The following is a 27,297-nucleotide window of genomic DNA, read 5'->3' as shown; positions in this document are numbered from 1 at the left end:
CAGCCAAACTGAGCTTCAGAAGTGAAGGAAAACTAAAATCCTTTGCGAACAAGCAAGTACTCAGAGATTTTGTCACCACCAGGCCTGCTTTACAAGAGCTCCTGAGAGGCACTACACATACACAGGAACAACCAGTACCAGCCATTCCAAAATCACCTAAAGAGCATCAACATAATGAAAAATCTACAACAACTAATGAACAAAACAGCCAGCTAGCATTAAAATGGCAGTATCAAATTCACACATAACAATATTAACACTAAATGTAAATGGACTAAATGCACCAATCAAAAGACACAGACTGGCAAATTGGATAAAAATCCAAAACCCATCAGTGTGCTGTATCCAGGAAACCCATCTCACATGCAAGGATACACAAAGGCTCAAAATAAAGGGATGGAGGAAGATTTACCACGAAAATAAACAGCAAAAAAAAAGCAGGAGTTGCAATTCTCATCTCTGATAAAATAGACTTTAAAGCAACAAGAATAAAAAGAGACAAAGGAGGCCATTAAATAATGGTAAAAGGATCGATACAAAAAGAAAAGCTAACAATCCTAAACATATATGGACCCAATACAGGAGCACCCAGATACATAAGGCAAGTTCTTAATGACTTAAAAAGAGACTTAGACTCCCACACAATAATAATGGGAGACTTTAACACTCCACTGTCAATATTAGACAGATCAACCAGACAGAAAATCAACAAGGATATCCAGGGATTGAACTCAGACCTGGAGCAAGCAAACCTGATAGACATTTTCAGAACTCTCCACCCCAAATCCACAGAATAAATATTCTTCTCAGCACCACATCACACCTACATTAAAACTGACCACATAATTGAAAGTAAAGCACTCCTAAGCAAATGCAAACCAACTGAAATCATAACAAACAGTCTCTCAGACCATAGTGCAATCAAGTTAGAACTCAGAATTCAGAAACCAACCCAGAACTGCACGGCTTCATGGAAACTGAACAACTGGTTCTTGAATGTTGACTGGATAAAAAATGAAATGAAGGCAGAAATAAAGACCTTCTTCAAAACCAATTAGAACGAAGACACAACATGCCAGAATCCCTGGGACACATTTAAGGCAGTCTCTAGAGAAAAATATATAGCAATAAGTGCCCATATGAGGAGAATGGAGAGATCCAAAATTGACACCCTATCGTCAAAATCGAAAGAGCTAGAGGAGCAAGATAAAAAAAAACTTAAAACGCAGCAGAAGACAAAAAATAACTAAGATCAGATCAGAACTGAAGGAGATAGAAACACGAAAAACCCCTCAAAAAAATCAATAAATCCAAGAGCTGGTTTTTTGAAAAGATCAACAAAATAGACCACTAGCCAGACTGATAAAAAAGAAAAGAGAGAACAACCAAATAGATGCAATAAAAAATGATAAAAAGGAAATCACCACAGATTCCATAGAAATTCAAACGATCAGCAGAGATTACAAACAATTCTATGCACAAAAACTAGTAATCCTGAAAAAAATGGATAATTTCCTAGACTCCTGCATCCTCCCAAGCCTAAACCAGGAGGAAACTGAAACTATGAATAGACCAATAACAAGGTCAGAAGTCGAGGCAGCAATTAAGAGCCTACCACACAAAAAAAGCCCAGGTCCAGATGGGTTCACAGCCGAATTCTACCAGACACACAAAGAGGAGCTGGTACCATTCTTTCTGAAACTATTCCAAATAATCCAAAAAGAGGGAATCCTTCCCAAATCATTTTATGAGACCAACATCGTCCTGATACCAAAACCCGGCAGAGACCCAGCAAGAAAAAAAAAACTTCAGGCCAATATCCATGATGAACATAGATGCAAAAATCTTCAATAAAATATTGGCAAGCCGACTGCAACAGCACATCAAAAAACTTATCCATCATGATCAAGTAGGATTCACCCCGGGGATGCAAGGCTGGTTCAACATATGTAAGTCTAGAAACGTAATTCACCACATAAACAGAACCAAAAGCAAAAACCACATGATTATCTCAATTGACACAGAGAAGGCCTTCAACAAAATTCAACAGCCCTTTATGCTAAAAACCCTCAATAAACTCGGTATTGATGGAACGTATCTCAAAGTAATAAAAGCTATTTACGACAAACCAACAGCCAATATCATACTGAATGGGCAAAAACTGGAAGCATTCTCTTTGAAATCTGGCACTAGACAAGGATGCCCTCTTTCACCACTCCTATTCAATATAGTTCTGGAAGTTCTAGCCAGACCAATCAGGCAAGAAAAAGAAATGAAGGGTATTCAAATAGGAAAGGTGGAAGCCAAATTGTCTCTATTTGCAGACGACATGATAGTATACCTAGAAGACCCCATCGCCTCAGCCCAAAAACTCCTGAAACTGATAAGCAACTTCAGCAAAGTCTCAGGATATAAAATCAATGTGCAAAAATCAAAAGCATTCCTCTACACCAATAACAGACTTAAAGAGAGCCAAATCAAGAACGAACTGCCATTCACAATTGCTACAAAAAGAATAAAATACCTAGGAATACAACTCACAAGGAACGTAATAAACCTCTTCAAAAAGAAGTACAAACCACTGCTCAACAAAATAAGAGAGGACACAAACAGATGGAGAAATCTTCCATGTTGGTAGTTAGGAAGAATTAATATCATGAGAATTGCTATACTGCCCAAAGTAATTTGCAGAATCAATGCTATCCCCATCAAGCTACCATTGACTTTCTTCACAGAACTGGAAAAAACCACCATGAACTTCATATGGAACCAAAAGAGAGCCCGCATAACCAAGTCAATTCTAAGCAAAAAGAACACAGCGGGGGACATCACACTACCGGATTTCAAACTATACTACAAGGCTACAGTAATCAAAACAGCATGGTACTGGTACCAAAACAGAGACATAGACCAATGAAACAAAACAGAGGCATTGGAGGCAACACAACATATCTACAACCATACAATCTTTGATAAACCTGACAAAAACAAGCAATGGGGAAAGGACTCCCTGTTTAATAAATGGTGCTGGGAAAACTGGCTAGCCATGTGCAGAAAGCAGGAACTGGACCCCTTCCTGACACCTTACACTAAAATTAACTCCAGATGGATTAAAGACTTAAACATAAGACCTGGCACCATAAAAACCCTAGAAGAAAATCTAGGTAAAACCATCCAGGACATAGGAGTAGGCAAGGACTTCATGAACAAAACACGAAAAGCATTGACAACAAAAGCCAAAATAGACAAATGGGACCTAATGAAACTCCACAGCTTCTGCGCAGCAAAAGAAACAGTCACTAGAGTGAATCGGCAACCAACAGAATGGGAAACAAATTTTGCAGTTTACCCATCTGACAAAGGGCTGATATCCAGAATTTACAAAGAACTGAAACAGATTTACAGGAAATAACAAACAAGCCCATTCAAAAATGGGCAAAGGATATGAACAGACACTTTACGAAAGAAGACATATATGAGGCCAACAATCATTTGAAAAAATGCTCATCATTACTGGTCATCAGAGGGATGCAAATTAAAACCACATTTAGGTACCATCTCGTGCCAGTTAGAATGGCGATCATTAAAAAATCTGGAGACAACAGATGCTGGAGAGGATGTGGAGAAAAAGGAACACTTTTACACTGTTGGTGGGAGTGTAAATTAGTTCGACCATTGTGGAAGACAGTGTGGCAATTCCTCAAGGCCTTAGAAATAGAAATTCCATTTGACCCAGCAATCCCATTACTGGATATATATCCAAAGGACTATAAATCGTTCTACTGTAAGGACACATGCATACGAATGTTCATTGCAGCATTTACAATAGCAAAGACCTGGAATCATCCCAAATGCCCATTGATGATAGACTGGATTGGGGAAATGTGGCACATATACACCATGGAATATTATGCAGCAATCAGAAATGATGAGTTTGTATCCTTTGTAGGAACATGAATGAATCTGGATAACAGCATTCTCAGCAAACTGACACAAGAACAGAAAATGAAATACCGCATATTCTCACTCATAGGTGGGTGATGAAAAACGAGAACACATGGACCCAGGGAGGGGAGTACTAATCACTGGGGTCTATTGCGGGGAAAAGGGGAGGGCCAGCGGGGGGGGGAGCTGAAGAGGGATAGCCTGCAGAGGAATGCCAAACCGGTGAAGGGGTGAAAGGAAGCAACACACACTGCCATGTGTGTGCCTATGCAACTGTCTTGCATGTTCTGCACATGTACCCCAAAACCTAAAATGCAATAAAAAATTAAAAAAAAAAAGACTACAGGGCTAGCTAGAACCTTATGTTTCTTGCTGTTTGGGAGCAGTTCTCAGGCTCAGACAAGGCGCCAATGTGAATAGAAAAGTTTCCATCATTTGAAGGCTAAACCAGGAGAATAACTGCGATTCTTTTTTTAATTTAATATTTTCAAATATATATTTTATTGTACTTTAGATTCTGCGGTACATGTGAAGAAAACGCAGGATGGTTGCATAGGTACATAGATAGTAATGTGGTTTGCTGCCTCCATCCCCATCACTTATATCTGGCATTTCTCCCCATGTTATCTCTCCCCAACTCCCTATCCCCCACTATCCCTCCCCTAGTCCCCCCCAACAGACCCCAGTGTGTGATGCTCCCCTCTCTGTGTCCATGTGTTCTCATTGTTCAACACCCACCTATGAGTGAGAACATGTGGTGTTTGATTTTCTGTTCTCGTGTCAGTTTGCTGAGAATGATGGTTTCCAGGTTCATTCATGTCCCTACAAAGGACAAAAACTCATCCTTTTTATGGCTGCATAGTATTCCATGGTGTACATGTGCCACATTTTCCTTGTCCAGTCTATCATTCGTGGGCATTTGGGTTGGTTCCAGGTATTTGCGATTGTAAACAGTGCCACAATGAATATACTTGTGCATGTGTCTTTATAATAGAATGATTTCTAATCCTTTGGATATATACCAAGTAATGGGATTGCTGGGTCAAATGGAATTTCTATTTCTAGTTCCTTGAGAAATTGCCACACTGTCTTCCACAATGGTTGAAGTAATTTACACTCCAACCAACAGTGTAAAATTGTTTCTATTTCTCCACATCCTCTCAAGCATCTGTCTTCAGACTTTTTAATGTTCGGCATTCTAACTGGTATGAGATGGTATCTCAAATTGGTTTTGATTTGCATTTATCTAATGACCAGGAATAAAAACCATTTTTTCATATGTTTGTTGGCCTCAAATATGCCGTCTTTTGAAAAGTGTCTGGTCCATATCCTTCACCCACTTTCGAATGGGTTTGTTTTTTTTCTTGTAAATCTGTTTTGGTTCTTCATAGATTCCAGATATTAGCCCTTTGTCAGATGGATAGATTGCAAAATTTTTTTTCCCATTCTGTTGGTTGCCAGTTCACTTTAATGACGGTTCCTTTTGCTGTGCAGAAACTCTGGAGTTTAGTTAGATCCCATTTCTCTATTTTGGCTTTTGTTGCCAATGCTTTTGGTGTTTTAGTCATGAAGTCCTTGCCTATGCCTATGTCCTGAATGGTTTTCCCTACGTTTTCTTTTAGCGTTTTTATAGTGTTAGGTCGTAGGTTAAAGTATTTAATTCATCTGGAGGTAATGTTAGTGTAAGGTGTCAGAAACGGGTCCAGTTTCTGCTTTCTTCACATGGCCAGCCAGTTTTCCCAAAGTCATTTATTAAACAGGGAATTCTTTCCCCATTGCATGTTTTTTTCTTTTTTGACAAGACAAAGGAAAAATGCTTTATTAGGCTTTAGAGATAGCAAACAATAAGAAAGTAACTAGATAAGGGAAACTAATGAAAAATGGGGGTTGTTTTGGCCAGTTTGTTTTGTAGATTCCTCTGCTGCTGTCTCTGGGTATTGCCTCCAGTGATTAAGATCATCGATTAAAAATTGTCCTGCCCTTCCTGGTGGAAAAGGTGAGGGCAGAGAGTTTGCCTTGTGTCTCCTTCGTTTTAGCTTCCTTCAGTTCAAAATAATTTTTTAAATTTATTTTTTATTGCATTTTAGGTTTTGGGGTACATGTGAAGAACATGCAAGATTGTTTCATAGGTACACACATGGCAGTGTGATTTGGTGCCTTCCTCCCCTTCACCTATATCTGGCATTTTTCCCCTTTCTCTCTCTCCCCAACTCCCCAGCCCCTGCTGTCCCTCCCCTAATTCCCCCCAACAGACCCCAGTGTGTAGTGCTCCCTTCCCTGTGTCCATGTGTTCTCATTGTTCAACACCCGCCTATGAGTGAGAACATTGCACGTTTTTGTCAGGTTTGTCAAAGATCAAATGGTTGTAGATGTGTGGCATTGCCTCTGAGGCCTCTGTTCTGTTCCATTGATCTGTATCTCTGTTTTGGTACTAGTACTGTGCTGTTTTAATTACTGTAGCCTTGTAGTATAGTTTGAAGTCAGGTAGCATGCTACCTCTGGCTTTGTTCTTTTTGCTTAGAATTGACTTGGCTATATGGGATCTTGTTTGGTTCCATATGAAGTTTAAGGTGGTTTTTTCTAGTTCTGTGAAGAGGGTCATAGGTAGCTTGATGGGGATAGCGTTAAATCTATAAATTACTTTGGGCAGCATGGCCATTTTCACAATATTGATTCTTCCTATCCATCAGCATGGAGTGTTTTTCCATCTGCTTGTATCCTCTCATATTTCATTGAGCAGTGGATTGTAGTTCTCCTTGAAAAGGTCCTTTACATCCTTTGTTAGTTATATTCCTAGGTATTTTATTCTCTTTGTAGCAACTGTGAATGGCAGTTTGTTCTTGATTTGGTGCTCTTTAAGTCTGTTATTGGTGTATAGGAAAGCTTGTGATTTCTGCACACTGATTTTGTATCCTGAGACTTTGCTGAAGTTGCTCATCAGCTTAAGGAGGGTTTGGGCTGAGATGATGGGAACTTCTAAATATACAATCATGTCATCTGCAAATAGACAATTTGACTTCCTCCTTTCCTAATTGAATACCCTTTATTTCTTTTTCTTGCCTGACTGCTCTGGCTAGAACTTCCAACAATATCTTAAATATGAGTGGTGAGAGAGGGCATCCTTGTCTAGTGCCAGATTTCAAAGGGAATACTTCCAGTTTTTACCCATTCAGTATCATGTTGGCTGTTGGTTTGTCATAAATAGCTTTTATTATTTTGAGATACGTTGTGTCAATAACTAGTTTATAGAGAGTTTTTAGCATAATGGTCGGTTGAATTTTGTCAAAGGCCTTCTCTGCATCTATTGAGATAATCACGTGGCGTTTGTCTTTGGTTCTGTTTACATGCTGGATGACATTTATAGACTTGTGTATGCTGAACCAGCCTTGCATCTCTGGAATGAAGCCTACTGGATTGTGATGGATAAGCTTTTTGATGTGCTGTTACAATCGGTTTGCCAGTATTTTATTGAAGATTTTTCCATCTATGTTCATCATGGAGATTGGCCTGAAGTTTTCTTTTCTTGTTGAGTCTCTGCCAGGTTTTGGAATCAGAATAATGTTGGTCTCATAAAATTATTTGGGAAGGATTCCCTCTTTTTGTGTTGTTTGGAAGAGTTTCAGAAGGAATGGTACCAGCTCCTCTTTGTATGTCTGGTAGAATTCACCTGTGAACCTATCTAGGCCTGGCTTTATTTTCGTGGGTAGGCTATTAATTACTGCCTCAACTTCAGCCCTTCTTTTCAGTCTACTCAGGATTTTGTCTTATGGTTTAAGCTTGGCAGGTTGCAGGTGTCCAAGAATTTATCCATTTCTTCCAGGTTTACTGGTTTATGTGCATACAGTTTTTTGTAGTAATCTCTTATGGTAGTTTGTATTTCTGTAAAATCGGTGGTTACATACAATTTATCATTTTTTATTGCATCTATTTCATGCTTCTCTCTTTTCTATTAATCTGGCTACTGCTCTATTTTTTTTGACTTTTTAAAAAGGCAGCTCCAGGATTTATTAATTATTTGAAGGGTCTTTTTGTGTCTCTATCTCCTTCAGTTCTGCTCTGACCTTAGTTATTTCTTGTCTGCTGCTAGCTTCTGAGTTTTTTTATCTTGCTCCTCTAGCTTTCAATTTTGATGATATGCTGTCAATTTCTGATCTTTCCTTGCTTCTCATGTGGGCATTTATTGCTATAAATTTTCCTCTAGACACTGCTTTGTGTCCCAGAGATTCTGGTATGTTGTGTCTTTGTTCTCATTGGTTTTGAAGAACATCTTTATTTCTGCCTTCATTTTATTGTTTATCCAGTCAACATTCTAGAGCCAGTTGTTCAGTTACCATGAAGTTGTGTGGTTCTGAGTTAATTTTTAATCCTGAGTTCTAATTTGATGGCACTTTGCTCTGAGAGACTGTTTCTTATTATATCCATTCTTTTGCATTTGCTGAGGAGTGATTTACTTCCAGTTATGTGGTCTATTTTAAAGTATGTGTGATGTGGTGCTGAGAACAATGTATATTCTGTGGATTTGGGGTGGGGAGTTCTGTAAATATCTATTAGGTTTGCTTGGACCCGATCTGAGTTCAAGTCTGAAATATCCTTGTTAATTTTGTCTCATTGATCTGTCTAATATTGACAGCAGAGTGTTAAAGTCTCCCACTACTATTGTGTGGGAGTCTCAGTCTCTTTGCAGGTTGTTAAAAACTTGCTTTATGTATATGGGTGCTCCTGTATTGGGTGTGTATATATTTAGGATCATTAGGTCTTCTTGTTGCATTGATTGTTTTACTATTATGTAATGTCCTTCTTTGTCTCTTTTGAACTTTGTTTAAAGTCTATTGCTTCAGAGACTAGAATTGCAACTCCTTTTTTTTTTTGCTCTCCATTTGCTTGGTACATCTTCCATCATCCCTGTATTTTGAGCCTACATGCATCCTTGCATGTGAGATGGGTTTTTTAGATAAAGCACACCAGTGGGTTTTGGCTTTTTATCCAATTTGCCACTCTGTGTCTTTTTATTGGGGCATTGAGCCCATTTATATTTAAGGTTAATATTATGTGTGAATTTGATCCTGCTATTTTGATGCTAGCTGGATGTTTTACCCATTAGTTGACACATTTTTTTCATTGCATCAGTGGTCTTTACAATTTGGTATGTTTTTGGAGTGGCTGCTACTTGTTGTTCCTTTCTATGTTTAGTGCTTCTTTCAGGAGCTCTTGTAAGGCAGGCCTGGAGGTGAGGAAATCTCTGAGTGACTGCTTGTTCATAGAGGATTTTATTTCTCCTTCACTTATGAAGCTTAGTTTGGTAATGAAATTCTGGGTTAAAAATTCTTTTCATTAAGGATGTTGAATATTGGCCCCCACTCTCTTCTGGCTTGTATGGTTTCTGCTGTGAGATCTGCTGTGAGTCTGATGGGCTTCCCTTTGTGAGCAACCTGAGCTTTCTCTCTGGCTGCCCTTTGCATTTTCTCCTTCATTTCAAACCTGGGAATCTGACTATTATGTGCCTTGGAGTTGCTCTTCTTGAGGAATACCTTTGTGGTATTCTCTGTATTCCCTGGATTTGAATATTGACCTGCCTTGCTAGATTGAAAAAGTTCCCCTGGATAATATGCTAAAGGGTGTTTTTCAACTTGGATTCATTCTCTCTGTCACATGCAGGTACACCTATCAAATGTAGATGAGGTCTTTTCACATAATTTCACATATCTTGGAGGCTTTGTTCACTTATTTTTACTTTTTTCTCTAATCTTTCCTTCTCATTTTATTTCACTGAGTTGATTTCAATCTCTGATATCCTTTCTTCTGCTGGTAGATTCAGCTATTGAGTCTTGTGTATGGACTCTTCAAGATGGCAAAGTAGGAACAGCTTGGGGTTGCAGCAGCTAACGGTTGTAGCAGCTCACGGTTGCGGCACTCAGTCAAGGCTCAGAGGGTGAGTTCAAGCCGCATTTTCAGACGGATCTTTTTTGCCCACAGAACAAGGGGATTCCCAGGTGGAGGACAGACACAAAGCGCCACCGCGGCTGTTTTGGCTGGCTGGCCGGCACTGCCATTGCGGCTGGTGCAGCAGCGTAGCAGCACTCCGGACAAGGCGCACTGATCTGGATGCCCTGTTAAACCAGCAATCTGAGATTTGGGAGAGCAGATTAGCATATCCATCTGATTGAATGGGACTTGGACAGTGACCCAGACCAGGAGATTCCCGGGAGGCAACATTTGAGCCAGCGCAGTGTGTCGCTGCATGGGAAATCGCATGGATCCCAGTCCCCAATCAGCAGGCGACTGAAATACCTGGGAGAGAGTCAACCATTCCACTTAGGAAAGGGAAAAAGAGGGTCTCTAAAGCAGTGAGCCAGGTGACCAGGGTCGGCAGGTCCCACCCCCACAGGGACAAGCAGGCCAACGATTCCAAATGCCCAGGATTGAGAGTTTCACTGTGAATGCAACTGAGCCGGAGATGGCGCAGCTCAGTGGGGGAGGGGCGTCTCCCATTGCTGAGACAATCTGCCCCTACAGAAGTATACTCCCAATGCTGTTGCAGCCTGCTGTTGCCGAGGCAACCCGCCAAAACAGGGAGACCGCCAATACAGAGGCAAAAGAGCAGAGCTCACGACAGCAGTTCGGAGCCCTCAGCAACCAGGTGAAGCCCAAGGCAACAGAGCAGAGCCCGCCACAGTAGGGTGGAGCCAACGCCAACAGGGCAAAGCCTCCGCAGGCAAATAGTAACTAGACTGCCCCCCACCTGGGCAGGAAAGTGCAACAGATACTCATAAAGAAAGCCCTAACGCCCCAAGACAGAGCATCTGAGGGAAAAAAAAAGAAAATTTTATAAGTTCTGCTGCAGCAGACTTAAAAGTATCTGCCAAACAGTCCTCAATGAACAATGAAGCTCACAGCTCAGCACTCGAGCTCCTACAAAGTACAGACCATCTCCTCAAGCAGCTCCCTGGCCCCTGAATATCCGAAGAGTCACCTCGAAAAGGACTGATCAGACTGACATTTGGTGGGCATTATTCTGGGACAAAGATAGCAGAAGAAGAAACTGGTAGCATCCCTAACTGTTCTGCAGCTGCTACAGGTGTACCCCAGACAAGCAGGGCCTGGAGTGGACCTCAGCAGTCATACAGCAAAAAGATTAGACTGTTAGAAGCACAACTAAGCAACAGAAATACTTCACCATCAACAATCTGGGCGTCCAATCAGAGAACCAACCAAAAAGTCAGCAACTACTGAGACCACAAAAGAATAAACCCACAAAGATGGGAAGAAACCAGCGCAAAAAGGAGAAAAACACCCGAAACCAAAACAACTCGCCTCCTACAAAAGACCAAAAATCCTCGCCAGCAAGAAAACAAAGCTGGACGGAGAATGAGGGTGATCAAATGACAGAATCAGACTTCAGAAGGTGGATAATGAGAAACTTCAGTGAGGTAAAAGAACATGTTCTAAATCAATGGAAAGAAACTAAGAACTTTAAAGAAAGATTTGAGAAAATGATAACAAAAATGGAGAACTTCAGAGGGGAATATAAACGAATTGAAGGAGTGGAAAAACACAACACGAGAACTTCGCGAGGCATGCACAAGCTTCCACAGCTGAATTGACCAAGCAGAAGAAAGAATATCAGAAGTCGAAGATCAACTCAATGTAATAAAATGAGCAACCAAGATTAGAGAAAAAAGCACAAAAAGAAATGAACAAAGTCTCCAAGAAATGTGAGATTATGTGAAGAGACCAAACCTACATTTGATAGGTGTACCAGAATGCGATGAAGAGAATGAATTCAAGCTGGAAAATACTCTTCAGGATATTATCCAGAAAAATTTCCCAAACCTAGTAATCCAGGACAATACTCAAGTCCAGAAAATACAGAGAACACCCCAAAGATATTCTGCAAGAAGAGCAACCTCAAGGCACATAATCGTCAGATTCAACAGGGTTAAAATGACGAAGAAAATACTAAGGGCAGCCAGAGAAAAAGGTCGGGTAACCCACAAAGGGAAGCCCATCACACTCACAGCAGATCTCTCGGCAGAAACACTACAAGCCAGGAGACAGTGGGGGCCAATAGTCAACATCCTTAAAGAAAAGAACTTTCAACCTAGAATTTCATATCCAGCCAAACTGAGCTTCATAAGTGAAGGAAAAATAAAATCCTTTGCTAACAAGCAAGTACTCAGAGATTTTGTCACCACCAGGCCTGCTTTACAAGAGCTCCTGAAAGAGGCACTACACAGAGAAAGGAACAACCAGTACCAGCCATTCCAAAATCCCACTAAATGCTAAAGAGCATCAACATAATGTGGAATCTACAACCATTAACGAGCAAAAGAGCCAGCTAGCATCAAAATGGCAGTATCAAATTCACACATAACAATATTAACCCTAAATGTAAATGGGCTAAATTCACCAATCAAAAGACACAGACTGGAAAATTGGATAAAAAGCCAAAACCCATCAATGTGCTGTATCAAGGAAACCCATCTCACAAGCAAGGAGACAAAAGGCTCAAAATAAAAAGATGGAGAAAGATTTACCAAGCAAATGGAGAGCAAAAAGAAGCAGGAGTTGCAATTCTCGTCTCTGATAAAATAGACTTTAAAGAAACAAAGATCAAAAGAGATGAAGAAGGTCATTACATAATGGTAAAACAATCGATACAACAACAAGAGCTAACGATTCTAAACATATATGGACCCAATACAGGAGCACCCAGATATATAAGGCAAGTTCTTAACGACTAATAAAGACACTTAGACTCCCAAACAATAATAGTGGGAGACTTTAACACTCCACTGTCAATATTAGACAGATCAACCAGACAGAAAATTAACAAGGATATCCAGGGCTTGAACTCAGACCTAAAACAAGGAAACCTGACAGAAATTTACAGAACTCTCCACCCCAAATACACAGAATATACATTCTTCTCAGCACCACATCACCCCTACTCTAAAATTGACCACATAATTGGAAGTAAACCACTCCTCAGCAAATGCAAAGCAACTGACATAATAACAAACAGTCTCTCAGACCATAGTGCAATCAAGTTAGAACTAAGAATTCAGAAACTAACTCAGAACCGCACAACTTCATGGAAGCTGAACAACTGGCTCTTGAATGTTGAATGAATAAAGAATAAAATGAAGGCAGAAATATAAAAGTTCTTCGAAACCAAGGAGAACAAAGACACAACATACCAGAATCTCTGGGACACATTTAAAGCAGTCTCCAGAGGAAAATATATAGCAATAAGTGCCCATATGAGAAGAGTGGAGAGATCTAAAATTGACACCCTATCATCAAAACTGAAAGAGCTAGAGGAGCAAGATCAAAAAAACTCAAAACCTAGCAGAAGGCAAGAAATAACTAAGATCAGAGCAGAACTGAAGGAGATGGAGACACAAAAAACCCTTCAAAAAATCAATAAATCCAAGAGCTGGTTTTTTGAAAAGATCAGCAAAATAGACTGCTAGCCAGACTGATAAAAAAGAAAAGAGAGAACAACCAAATAAATGCAATAAAAAATGATAAAGGGGAAATCACCACAGATTCCTCAGAAATTCAAACCATCATCAGAGAATATTACAAACAACTCTATATACATAAACTAGTAAACCTGGAAGAAATGGATAAATTCCTGGACTCCTGTGTCCTCCCAAGCCTAAACCAGGAGGAAGCTGAAACTATGAATAGACCAATAACAAGGTCTGAAGTTGAGGCAGCAATTAAGAGCCAACCACACAAAAAAAGCCCAGGTCCAGATGGGTTCACAGCTGAATTCTACCAGACACACAACGAGGAGCTGGTACCATTCCTTCTGAAACTATTCCAAATAATCCAAAAAGAGGGAATCCTTCCCAAATCATTTTATGAGACCAACATCCTCCTGATACCAAAACCCGGCAGAGACTCAACAGGAAAAGGAAACTTCAGGCCAATATCAATGATAAACATAGATGCCAAAATCTTCAATAAAATATTGGCAAGCCGAATGCAACAGCACATCAAAAAACTTATCCATCATGATCAAGTAGGATTCATCCCGGGGATGCAAGGCTGATGCAACATACGCAAGTCTATAAATGTAATTCACCACATAAACAGAACCAAAAACAAAAACCACATGATTATCTCAATTGACGCAGAGAGGCCTTCAACAAAATTCAACAGCCCTTTATGCTAAAAACCCTCAATAAACTTGGTATCGATGGAATGTATCTCAAAGTAATAAAAGCTATTTACGACAAACCAACAGCCAATATCGTACTGAAGGAGCAAAAACTGGAAGCATTCTCTTTGAAATCTGGCACTAGACAAGAATGCCCTCCTTCCCCACTTCTATTCAATATAGTTCTGGAAGTTCTAGCCAGAGCAATCAGACAAGAAAAACAAATAAAGGGTATTCAAATAGGAAAGGAGGAAGCCAAATGGTCTCTATTTGCAGACGACATGATAGTACACCTAGAAGACCCCATCACCTCAGCCCAAAAACTCCTGAAACTGATAAGCAACTTCAGCAAAGTCTCAGGATACAAAATCAATGTGCAAAAATCACAAGCATTCCTATACACCAATAACAGACTGAAAGAGAGCCAAATCAAGAACGAACTGCCATTCACAATTGCTACAAAAAGAATAAAATACCTAGGAATATAACTTACAAGAAACGTAAGAGATCTCTTCAAGGAAAATTACAAACCACTGCTCAACAAAATAAGAGAGGACACAAACAGATGGAGAAACATTCCATGTTCATGGTTAGGAAGATTCAATATCGTGAAAATGGCTATAATGCCCAAAGTAATTTACAGATTCAACGCTATCCCCATCAAGCTATCATTGACTTTCTTCACAGAACTGGAAAAAACCACCATGAACTTCATATGGAACCAAAAGAGAGTCCGCATAGCCAAGTCAATTCTAAGCAAGAAGAACACAGTGGGAGGCAGCACACTACCGAACTTCACACTATACTACAAGGCTACAGTAATCAAAACAGCATGGTACTGGTACCAAAACAGAGATATAGAACAATGGAACAGAACAGAGGCATCGGAGGCAACACAACATATCTACAACCATACAATCTTTGATAAACCTGACAAAAACAAGCAATGGGGAAAGGATTCCCTGTTTAATAAATGGTGTTGGGATAACTGGCTAACCATATGCAGAAAGCAGAAACTGGACCCCTTCCTGACAACTTATACTAAAATTAACTCCAGATGGTTTAAAGACTTAAATATAAGACCTGGCACCATAAAAACCCTAGAGGAAAATCTAGGCAAAACCATTCAGGACATAGGAGTAGGCAAGGACTTCATGACCAAAACACCAAAAGTGTTGGCAACAAAAGCCAAAATAGACAAATGGGACCTAATCAAACTCCACAGCTTTTGTACGGCAAAAGAAACAGTCACTAGAGTGAATCGGTAACCAACAGAATGGGAAAAAAATTTTGCAGTTTACCCATCTGACAAAGGGCTGATATCCGGAATTTACAAAGAACTCAAACAGATTTACAGGAAAAAAACAAGCCCATTCAAAAATGTGCAAAGGATATGAACAGATACTTTTCAAAAGAAGACATACATGAGGCCAACAAACATATGAAAAAATGCTCATCATCACTGGTCATTAGAGAGATGCAAATCAAAACCACATTGAGATACCATCTCATGCCAGATAGAATGGCGATCATTAAAAAATTTGGAGACGCAAATCAAAACCACATTGAGATACCATCTCACGCCAGTTAGAATGGCGATCATTAAAAAATCTGGAGACAACAGATGCTGGAGAGGATGTGGAGAAAAAGGAACACTTTTACACTGTTGGTGGGAGTGTAAATTAGTTCAACCATTGTGGAAGATGGTGTGGCGATTCCTCAAGGCCTTAGAAATAGAAATTCCATTTGACCCAGCAATCCCATTACTGGGTATATATCCAAAAGTCTGTAAATCGATCTACTATAAGGACACATGTACACGAATGTTCATTGCAGCACTGTTTACAATAGCAAAGACCTGGAATCAACCCAAATGCCCATTGATAATAGACTGGATTGGAAAAATGTGGCACATATACACCATGGAATATTATGCAGCAATCAGAAATGATGAGTTTGTGTCGTTTGTAGGGACATGGATGAATCTGGAGAACATCATCCTCAGCAAACTGACACAAGAACAGAAAATGAAACACCGCATATTCTCACTCATAGGTGGGTGATGAAAAATGAGAACACATGGACACAGAAAGTGGAGTACTAAACACTGGGGTCTATTGGGGGGAAAAGGGGAGGGCCAGTGGGAGGGGGAGGTGGGGAGGGATAGCCTGGGGAGAAAAGCCAAATGTGGGTGAAGGGGAGAAGAAAAGAAAGCACACTGCCATGTGTGTACCTACGCAACTGTCTTGCATGCTCTGCTCATGTACCCCAAAACCTATAATCCAATAAAAAATAAAAAAAATAAAAAAAATAAATTTGGAGACAACAGATGCTGGAGAGGATGTAGAGGAATAGGAACACTTTTACACTGTTGGTGGGAGTGTAAATTAGTTCAACCATTGTGGAAGACAGTGTGGCAATTCCTCAAGGCCTTAGAAATAGAAATTCCATTTGACCCAGCAATCCCATTACTGGGTATATATCCAAAAAACTGTAAATCATTCTACTATAAGAACACATGCACACGAATATTCATTGCAGCACTGTTTACAATAGCAAAGACCTGGAACCAACCCAAATGGCCATCCACGATAGACTGGATTGGGAAAATTTGGCCCATATACACCATGGAATATTATGCAGCAATCAAAAAGGATGAATTTGTATCCTTTGTAGGGACATGGGTGAATTTGGAGAACATCATTCTCAGCAAACTGACACAAGAACAGAAAATGAAATACCACATACTCTCGCTCATAGGCGGGTGATGGAAAAAGAGAACACATGGACACAGGGAAGGGAGTACTACCTGGGGGGAATAGGGAAGGGACAGTGGGGGGGGAGGGATAGCCTGGGGAGAAATGCCAAATGTGGGTGAAGGGGAAGGTGGCCACAAAACACACTGCCATGTGTGTAGCTATGCATCTATCTTGCATGATCTGCACATGTACCCCAAAACCTAAAATGCAATATAAAGAAAAAAAGAAAGGAAACTTGTGTATGTTTCACGAAGTTCTCGTGTTGTGTTTTTCTGCTCCATCAATTCATTTACATTTTTCTCTAAGCTGTTTATTCTTGTTAGCATTTCCTCAAACCTTTTTTCAAGGTCCTTAGTTTTTTTGCATTTGGTTAGAACATCTTCTTTTAGCTCAGAGAAGTTTGTTATTACCCACCTTCTGAAGCCTGTTTCTGTCAATTCATCAGACTCATTTTTCATCCAGCCTTGTTCCCTTGTTGGTGAGGAGTTGTGATCCCTTGGAGGAGGAGAGCCATTCTGGTTTCAGGCGTTTTCATCCTTTCTGTGCTTGTTTCTTCCCATCTTTGTGGATTTACCTACCTGTGATCTTTGTAGTTGGTGACTTTCAGATGGGTTGTCTGAGTGATGTCCTTTTTGTTGATGATGAAGTTATTTCTTTCTGTTTTTTAGATTTCCTTCTAACAATCAGGCACCTCTACTGTAGAACTGCTGGAGGTCCACTTCAGACCCTGCATGCCTGGGGATCACCTGCAGCATCTGCAGAATTGTAAGGGTTGCTGCCAGTTTCTTCTTCTATTATCTTTGTCCCAGAAGGATATTTGCCAGATGTCAGCCTGAGCTCTCCTTTATGAGGTGTCTCTTAGGGTATAGGGTGGTTGTGAAGCTGCTTGAGGAGACAGTCTGTCCCTTATAGGAGCTCAAGTGCTGAGCTGTGAGCTCCGTTGTTCCATTCAAAGCTGCTGGGCAGGTACGTTTAAGTCTGCTTCCGTGGAATTCATAACCACCTTTTTTTCCCAGGTGCTCTTTCCTGGGAAGGTGGGGCTTTATTTATATGTCCCTGATGTGCTCCTGCCTTTTTTCAGAGATGCCCTGCCTAGCGAGGTAGCCTAGTCACAGTCTGCCAGCAGTGGCATTGTGAACTTCCTTGTGGTTTTGTTTATAGAGGTATAGTTAGAACTGCCTCAGTAATGGTGGTCTGCCTCAGTAATGGTGGACTGTCTCCATAAAAACAGACTGCCTTGGTAATGGCGGATTGCCTCAGTAATGGCGGACTGCCTTGGTAGTGGTGGACTGCTTTGGTAATGGTGGACGTCCTTCCCCGCCACAGAGCTGAAGCATCCTGGGTCCAGCTGTGCTTGCTGTGAAATTCACTCCAGAGCATTTCAGATTGTGGGACTTTGGGGGGGGGGGTGGGACCCACCAAGCCAGATCACCTGGCTCCCTGTTTCAGCCCCCTATTTTTTCAGTTGAATGGGTGACTCTGTCTCCCAGTCATTTCAGGCATCAATTGAAACAGTACCCAGATTTTTGTGAGTTTTTGTGTGGAGACCCACTGCTCCAGCTGAAATAGCCATACTAGAGACTTGTGGCACTGTTCCATCTGGGAATTACCTGGTCTATGGGCAGTAAAAATTCATTTGGAAATGCAGAGATCACTCATCTTCTGTGTTCGCACTGGGAACTGCACTCCAGAGCTGTTCCTATTTGGCCATCTTGGATCATCGCTCCCCTGCAATTCTTTTAAATGGGGTTAGCTCATACTTCTCGATTTGAATTTGAACAGTAAAATGGTATAAAATGTTATCACTAAGCTTAGAGATGACAAACACAGGATAAAATTACCAAAATTTGATTCAGATTTAATGTGAAAGCAGATTAAACTTTTCCTCAGGATATGAAACTAGAATATGCATACTTACCCACCTCAGGACCATCTGAAGCCCTAGTTACTGCCTTATGCTGAACTCACCATGAGGCGTGGAGAACAGACTGAGTAAAATGATAACACTGGGTTGAACTCCATGTTCTATAAGAACCTTTACAGCTTCAATTACAGTATTTCCAGTGCCTGAAAGCAAAAGATAACCAAATGCATTAGCCACTTTAACATTTATTTTAAAATGTCTTTTTTTTTTGAGACAGAAAATCACTCTGTCACTCAAGCTGTAGTACAGTGCCACAATCTAGGCCATCCTCCCACCTCAGTCTCCCAAGTAGCTGGGACTATAGGCATGTGCTACCACACCCAGCTGCTTTTTCTATTTATTGCAGAAATGAGGTCTCCATATGTTGCCCAGGCTGGTCATGAACTGAGCTCAAGTGATCCTTCCACCTCATCCTCCCAAAGTGCTGGGATTACAGGTGTGAGCCACAGTACCCAGTCACAAAATGTCTTTTAACAGTCTTTGAAGTAAAGGCAATATAGCAATCTAATACAAGAAAATAGGCAAAACTTCATTAGGAGGTAGTTGTTCTTTATCCATGCTATTTTCAATAATGGACATGACACATGCACTTCTCAGTTATCAAATACCAAGCCCTAAAATCATTTAGCATGTGAGGTATCAAATTTAACATATTCCCTCTCATCTACCTTGAAGACTATGCCAAGTGTTGTCTGAGTAAGCTTAAGAAAGAAAACAGAATAGCAGGAAAAATTATTACCTACAGAGAGAATAAATTCTTAAGGAAAATCCCTGCTGTACTCATTAAGCTAAAGAGGAAATATGTTTCAATATATTTTCTGCCTTCCATATATTTTGCTTCATTAAATCCTTTGTTTCAATGCATTCAAAACAGAAGCTTTTTGGGGCTAGTAAAGTCTGAATACTGTATATTCTCTTATTATACAATAAAATCACTCCAGGGAATGTCCCAGGGCAGTTTTCACAAATGAGAAAAGCACATTTAGAAACTATGTTTGCCTTTTATATAAGGGTACCTAGCAGGCAGGCACTACATTCAATTTAAACCCTAACCAAAGGTTACAAATAAATTGAAGCCACTCACTAAGAATTGGATACATCAGAAGGACTTTTCTCCGGTAAATGTCTGGGGGGAATTTGGCATAATATACTTTGGCTCTTTGTGTCTCCTCATCACTCTGAATCAGGATCTTTCCAATTCGTATGGATCGACAGCAGTCTCTTAAACCTTGTTCCATTGCCTCACCTTGAAAAATTAAAAAGAAAGAAAGAAGATTAGGGGAAAGAGAAAGTCCAAGAATAGTCCAAAGTAGAGTTTTTCTCTATTATCAGTACAAAAAGGAAGGAAGAAGAAAGTAATTATTTTGAAGCTGACAGCTTTTACTTCTGATATGCTCATACTTCATACCTAGTATATGTTAATTGAAACCAGGTTAGGGGCTGGTTAATGAAACTAGGATAAGCTGGTTTTATTGCTGGCTTACAAGTTTTAGAGCTGTCATGCTTCCATGATTATAGGAAATAAAGCATTTTGTTGAGCAGCTCCCTGAGCTTTTTTAATATCAGGAAGCGTTTTATCTCTATTATTTTAAATAGGCCTTTAAACCACTTAAATTTGTTACTTTGGGCTGAGAAAATGCAAAAGATTTATGGAAGAATAAAGGCTGTAGATCAAAAAGTTTCATTTTAGGTCAAGGTAGCATCAGGAGACATCACTTAGCTCAACAATGACTTCTCAACAGTATTTTGCTGCAAGTAGTGAAAACACTGTATATTGTTCCCCCTCTCCAAGGTAAAAATAACTAGCACTACCACCCTTGGTTTCTGAACACAGAGCTATTTTTGAGTCTGAATTCCTTTAAGGAAGTGTTTGCTAAAAAGCAATCATTCTCATGTCATCTTCAAGATTTTAGGCCATATCAGAATTCTACCAATACTGGCATTTACTTAACATTTTTCTTAAATTAATTGTTTTCATTTAAATTTATTTTAAGAAGAAACTATATCACTAGTAAAAACACAAAACCAGTTTCTAATATATATGAAAATCAACAAATGGCTATTAAGGTTATAAACAATTCTGTACATCACCACAAGTCATCTGGTATATAGTCGGGGTGCAAGGACCATGCTGGTGCCTTTAGGGAAGAAGCTGAACTGAAACAGAAGAAACTGTGCCTTAAAAGTCCATTTTCTTTACCAGTTTTTAAAAGTTGAACATCATTGTCCTGAAATGCTATCAATGTTTAAGAGTTGCGTCCTAGAAAAAAGGAGCTTAAAGTTCCTAGTTTACTTGAGGCATTTAATTGTTCACAAACAGAACTTCATAACCAGAAGAGGAAAGTGAATGTTTATATGTTAAAAAATTAAACTATATATATTCAGTGCAAACAAGTGGAGCTTCTACCACTTATGCAAAAAATATAAATCTTATGTAAAACAATTAAGTTTGCAGAATGGAAATAACCCCACATAACAGGTATAGTTCTCATCACAGGCAAGTGATTTTTCTATATTGGTTTAGAAGGAGACTCAAACATAAATAAATTTGTAAGACCAGCAAATGGAAATACCTAGAGTTAATGACAGTAAAGCACTTTTGCCTATTTGGTCACATAGTCATCATATATAAAATTTAAAAGTATCAGGCCAGGTGTCGTGGCTCATGTCCATAATCCCAGCACTTTAGTAGGCTGAGGTGGGAGCATCACTGGAGGCCAGGAGTTTTAGACAGCCTGGGCAACATAGCAAGACCTCACCTCTACAAAAAAAAAATTTTTTTAATTTGCTAGGTATAGTGGCATGTGCCTGTAGTCCTAGCTGCTCAGGAGGCTCAGGTGGGAGGATTACTTGAACTCAGGGTTTTGAAGTTACAGTGAGCTATGATCACACCACCATACTCCAGCCTGGATAACAGAGTGAGGCCCTGTCTCAAAAAAAAAAAAATTAAAAATATCAAATGAGTCATTTAGCCCAACAACAGAAATAAAAACGGAAGAAGTATTTTCTCCAGTCAGGCATTCAAAGTTCTGCAGGCCTGAATTTATACCACATTCCCTCAGTCTTCAAACTGCCCTGTTCTCTACAAGATAGTATCATCACATCATCACATCCTCCTATCCTCCTATCCTCCCCTGAATCTCTTTGAATGCTGGCTTGCCCATGGGGACACTCTACTAGGGAATATGCTCTGTAGTTAAAATTAGCCAAACCTAGCATCACACAGGCCATGACTCCACAGCACCATGAGGCTAGATAACACAGGTGGTGAGAGTTAACTGAAGACAAGCTGCAATTATGACAGACAAACCTGCCTCTCTTCTGGAAAACAGCAACCATCTCTATGCATACAAAGAGACAAAAATCACACACATGTGCACCTACCGCTTCTCATTATGCTGACCCCACAATTTCCCTTCTCAAATTTCACTCCTTCATACTTGTACCCTGTTAGGAAATAAAACCAAAGAATTTATCTTTCATCACTGGGGCAACCTATTTATTTAAAAAAGTTTCTACAATTTAAAATAGATGGGCACAAAGCAACCCTTGTTCAGACACACTGTATAATGCCTGAGATTCCCTGTGGCAGTAATGAGATGAGCCATGATTTGGCAGTTATTTCTTAATTCTTCATAAGAAACCTGTGGGGATAATTGGGAAAGGCAGACTTCATCGAATGGGAATAGGACTTATTATAACATGATATTCACATACACATTCTTCAAACTGAATTCAAAGGAGAATCACTGCACTCCGAGAATACTAAATACCTTATCAGTTCAAACTGGGACCCCACTGTGAGCCACAGCAGAAAGCTTCCTCATTCCTTTCTTACTTATGAGCCACCATTCTGCCTTAAAAGCAGAAGAAGGTGGCTGAAGTAGTTATCAAGACATGCTCAACCCTTGGTCTCATCCTGAATTTATGTCAATTATGATGCAACAAGCTCAGTCCCAAACTTTCATAAAGTCAGCCCTTTGAATAGAACAGTTTTCCATTATTTATTAAAGAACCAAATCAGAATTTCAAATCCCTGAAACAGAGATCTTTGACTACTTTCTATCCAAGGGTAGAACAAAGTACCCTCTCCAATTCTTATCATTTTTAGTTTACTTTTTTACTTTCTATTCCTTTTTAACATGGAATTTCAATGCCAAGACAGACTTGCCCATTTGTGCACACCAGCAGCTTCCCCATAGAGAGGAAGATAAGCTGCCAGCAATTCTTAACTGTGGTCCCAATGGGCCATCATCAGATGCAACACCTGCATGCTGAGGAGTATTTATTAACATTTAATTTGAATTGACAAGCAAGCCATTAACAAAAAGTCATCTACACAGATTTCTTTCCTAAATGCCTGAGTGTTTTTTAAAGATGTTTAAAAAAAAAACCAGCTCCACCTAGGCTTCTCATTTTGCATATTTATTTTACTTAGACTGCTTTACTTCTATCTTTCCCCATTCTAGCTCAAAATTTTTGAGGAAACTTTGAGAATAACAGCCCTAGTTACCTGTTGGAGTAGTCACCATGCATTCTTTATATGGCAGCTGATTCAATCCCTCTTCCACAACAAGTCTGATCTAGAGGGTCAAAGGAAGAAGAAGTTGAGAACCTGCTGGGAATCTGTTAGCTGTCAGCTTCAGGAGCTGAAAAGTAGGCAGAGTCACGAACACAATAGTCAAAGGTTACACTTATGAAGGCAGGAAGGGGTCCCCTATCATGTGTTAGATACAGGGATAGATCCAAATGCTATGCTACTTGCTGCTAGGTATCCAACCTCAGATAGACACATGATTGGCACCAAAAGAATCCAATATGCTTTTGGATTCTCATTCTGTCAGTCCAGAATATGAGGGACACAAAACTCCAGCAAGTGATAACAGTCATGGCAGGCACTCTTGGAAGTAATATACTTCTGATTATTCTGGATATAGTGCCCACTGGGAATTTCTCTGCTTTGTTCAGTATCTTGGAAATCGTTAAGTCAGATTATTTTTAACAAAGCCCCACCATAATGTAAATAAAGCCTGAAACTTCTTCAGAGGAAATAAATGAGTGCCTGGGCTGAACCAATTTACTGAGCTTGAAGGGGAATCCAGTAAAATGCACTGGGTCTTTTCAGCTAAAGAAAAGGCTCATATCAATTGTAATGTGTGGTACAAAGGAAAGCATCACTCAGAACTACTGGAAGAGCCTCCAAAAACAAGATATGGTAATCCTATGAACAACCAGAGACAACTACAATAAAAGTAGTGCTGAGTCTGCAATGCACATTTTATCCAATCAATATTACATTACTGATTGAGAATCTGCAACAGCAAGAAGAAGCACCAGGCCCCATGCTCTGTTATCACAACATATAATAACACCCTGCTGCCATTAAAAAAATCAATTCTAAATAAGCCAGGATTTTATCAGCCTGCAGCATCAGACAGAGGGCACAGGAACCTTATGAATACTACATATGTGTGCATACTCACCTCCAGCCACCACCTTCTGTGGAGATTTATGGTTTCTTTAATGACGAATTACAATGGTAAAAAAGGGTTCTTTTCTTTGAAGAGCCTAGACCTTTTCCTCCTAGTAACAGTCCTATAATGAGTCATACCTCCTATCCCCATCCCCTCCAACACTAGGACAGAAATTAATCTGCCCAAGTCTTACAGGAGAGCATAAAATCAGAATAGTGACTAAAATATTAAGAACTTAAGGATGTGAGGGCCAAGGAAGCCAATCCTGACAAATTCAGGATAAAATTAATGTTCACTATAATGGGACCTTGTGCTGTAGGAGACAGTGTACTAGAAATCCTCAAGAAGGTAAACCTAAACAGCTCTAGTCTCTACCACAACCACAACAGACCCTTTTTCACCCCATATCAGGACCTTCAAAGCTACCTGCAGAGAACAGAGAGAGGTACAAATCATCATCCCCTCAGGCGAATTATGCCATAGGTCCTTGCTATTTCAATGGGCTAAGATTATGCTTGCCCTTTCAGGGAAGCATCCTACAATCACTATGAACTTAATTCCTACTTTCTATAGAAAAGGAGCATAAGAACAGCAAAAGAAAGAGGAACCATTTTCTACCAGTAAATACCAAAACAGCAGCCATTAAGATACAAGTTCTTCAAGACTGTTCTTTTGGTTTGATAAAAGCATAAAAGACAGAATAACCTAACTTTTGCTCCTGGAATGTCAACCACATTTATCTTGGTACTATCCAAAGGTTATTACTGCCACTGAAAACTCAAGTAATTTTAAATAAAATTGGTCTCTGAACCAAGAATATTTATGGCCAAAAGCAGAACAGGAGTTGTCTATACTCTTTTGGAATAAATTCCTTAGGCAAAACCTAAATAAAAAGTTTCATGCCTTTTTTTCACATTCCTTTTTATTATCTCTTTTAATCTGTTTATAACTTTGGGGGTAAGAAGCCATGTTCATTCCTTTCTTTACCAAATTTGTACTTAGTTTGTAAATCTAATATTTAGATTGTAAACACCATGGGATTAGGGACCATGCCTACATTCTTCACTATTGTATCTCTCTCATCTCTCCAGACACAGCCTAGCACAGTGTCTGATTCACATAAGTTTAGTGAAATAAATTCATGAAATATACACTAAACTTCATGAATATACACTACAAATAAATATACATTAAACTATATTTATATGAATATAAATATACACTAAACTTTCCTGAATGTAATATATTTTCTGCTCTGGATTACAACTAATAACCACAGTGGAAAACATGTCAACCTCACTCCCAAGCACTGAGCATGCTTAGATATTAATACAAGAAGAAAACACAGTGCTTACCCTGAAGACAAACCAATTTGGGCTGAGACCCTCCCAGATCACACTACCTAAACATAACTGGGCTTGGGCAATCCTTAATAGGAAGTCCCTGAGGAAAGCATAGGCAGTCAAATGTACTATTTCACATGTGAAGCATAGTTCAGGAAAGAAGAGGCAAAATAAGCACCACCCCCCCTCCCCACATAAACTACAAGAAATGTATTAGTTTTTGTACATTCACTGAATACCACAAGTGTAACTCTAAGTTCTTCTTACATTTCTGGTTTTCTTTTAATGTATTTCACTGCCCTAAGAGGAGGCACTTAAGAATTGCTGAGAACCAAATTACCAAGATCCAGTTGAGAGGTAATGGTATCTCAGAAATACAGGAAATTAGTTCATGGACAATGTTTTGAGGTAAAAGGTATTGAAGCAGATCTTTAATGCAACAGTAAAACAACACTTCATAAGCCTAGCAAGATGATGGTTACTTAATACAATCTCTTTCAGTCCCAGAATGCTTTAGAACAAAAATACTCCTTGGTCTACCATGATTATATCACTAGGCAAAACAACGAAATGAAAATGAAAAGCCTCCACCTACCAAACGATCCGCAGAAAACATGAAGTCCCCTCTACTGGCTGTCCTAAAAAAAATAGTACAAGTTTTAGTCTAAATTAGAGCTTTAAGATAAAATTTTATTTAATATGTACAGTAACACTGATATTAAGACCTATAACATACTAACAATTTAAATGCTTACAGGTACAGACTATTACTGAGGCAGGATACTTTTTACTAGAATACAGGCACCTAAATGAGATGACTTGATAAATAATGAAAATGCTTATTTGATACCAACATTAGAGACTGGAACTGAAAAGATCATGCAGTCCCCCACTGAGCTGCCCAAGTACATATTATTCATATTATTCAACCAAGAGATGAACAAGTTACCCCTGGAGGGTGAGAGCAAGCCCAGAGCTCAAGAGTAGAGGAACCTTTCCAGTAAGAAAAGCAGGTTCTCCCCATTGTTCCCCTCAATTCACCTTGATCTAAAACCCATATTACCAAGATAAGTAACCCATCTACTTTGTAATCCTTTTTGTAACTGGAATGGTACAAATAAATAAATCCTCTACTTTTGCTACTGCCTTCAAAAACATATAACCTAATTTATGAGACCTCATTCTCAAATAATTGATAATTTGTTCCTTTTGACTGTTTTTTCAAATGAGTACTTCATTCCCTAGGTCTCTCTGCCATTTTCCTGTCCATTTCCTTCTGGTCAATACCCTAAGGTAACCAAGTAATAATAATCCAGGGCTACATCTACCCACAAGCTGTTAACAAGCCAAAAAGGGAATGTTAAACAACTGAGGTTATTTCTGTACATTAAAATGTAGTATTGTTCCTCATCCTTTTTCCATATAAGTTAAATGATCTGACTGAATGGATTGGTTTACAGCTTATGTACTTAAAAATCCCCATCTGCCCACCTATGGACTACCCAAGGCATTCTCCAAAACAGCATCAAAATGATATATGAAAATACATATTATCTCAGTATGTCATTAATTTCCACTTTTTTTTTTCCTCAAGCTGCATTTGATTTCTCTGACATGGAAAAGCAATAAAATAGCCCTGACACAGATGGCATGAGATTTCTTAGAGTAACCACAGTTCTATCAT

At 39.5% G+C, this 27,297-nt stretch overlaps 1 protein-coding gene across 6 annotated transcripts in view; it reads right to left on the bottom strand.

The window, feature by feature from the left end:
* The window catches only part of UPRT (uracil phosphoribosyltransferase homolog), a 101,443-nt gene that overhangs the window by 54,178 nt on the left and 19,968 nt on the right, over positions 1-27,297 (bottom strand). For 5 of the 6 annotated variants that reach the window (XM_035287929.3, XM_054251123.2, XM_078363876.1 and 2 more), the window contains exons 2-6: positions 26,209-26,251; positions 23,310-23,379; positions 22,181-22,243; positions 19,881-20,042; positions 18,841-18,939 (exon numbers count right to left, since the gene is read on the bottom strand). In XM_035287929.3, the coding sequence (XP_035143820.1) occupies positions 18,841-18,939; positions 19,881-20,042; positions 22,181-22,243; positions 23,310-23,379; positions 26,209-26,251 (437 nt within the window). Of the gene's footprint in view, positions 1-18,790; positions 18,940-19,880; positions 20,043-22,180; positions 22,244-23,309; positions 23,380-26,208; positions 26,252-27,297 lie in introns of all 6 variants that reach the window. The other variant, XM_054251124.2, reaches the window with a different exon arrangement.

The sequence above is a fragment of the Callithrix jacchus genome, chromosome X, assembly GCF_049354715.1.
Source record: "Callithrix jacchus isolate 240 chromosome X, calJac240_pri, whole genome shotgun sequence".
Lineage (NCBI taxonomy): Eukaryota > Metazoa > Chordata > Mammalia > Primates > Cebidae > Callithrix > Callithrix jacchus.
Note: the sequence above shows the minus strand (reverse complement) of the source record. Positions and strands in the feature narration are given on the sequence as shown.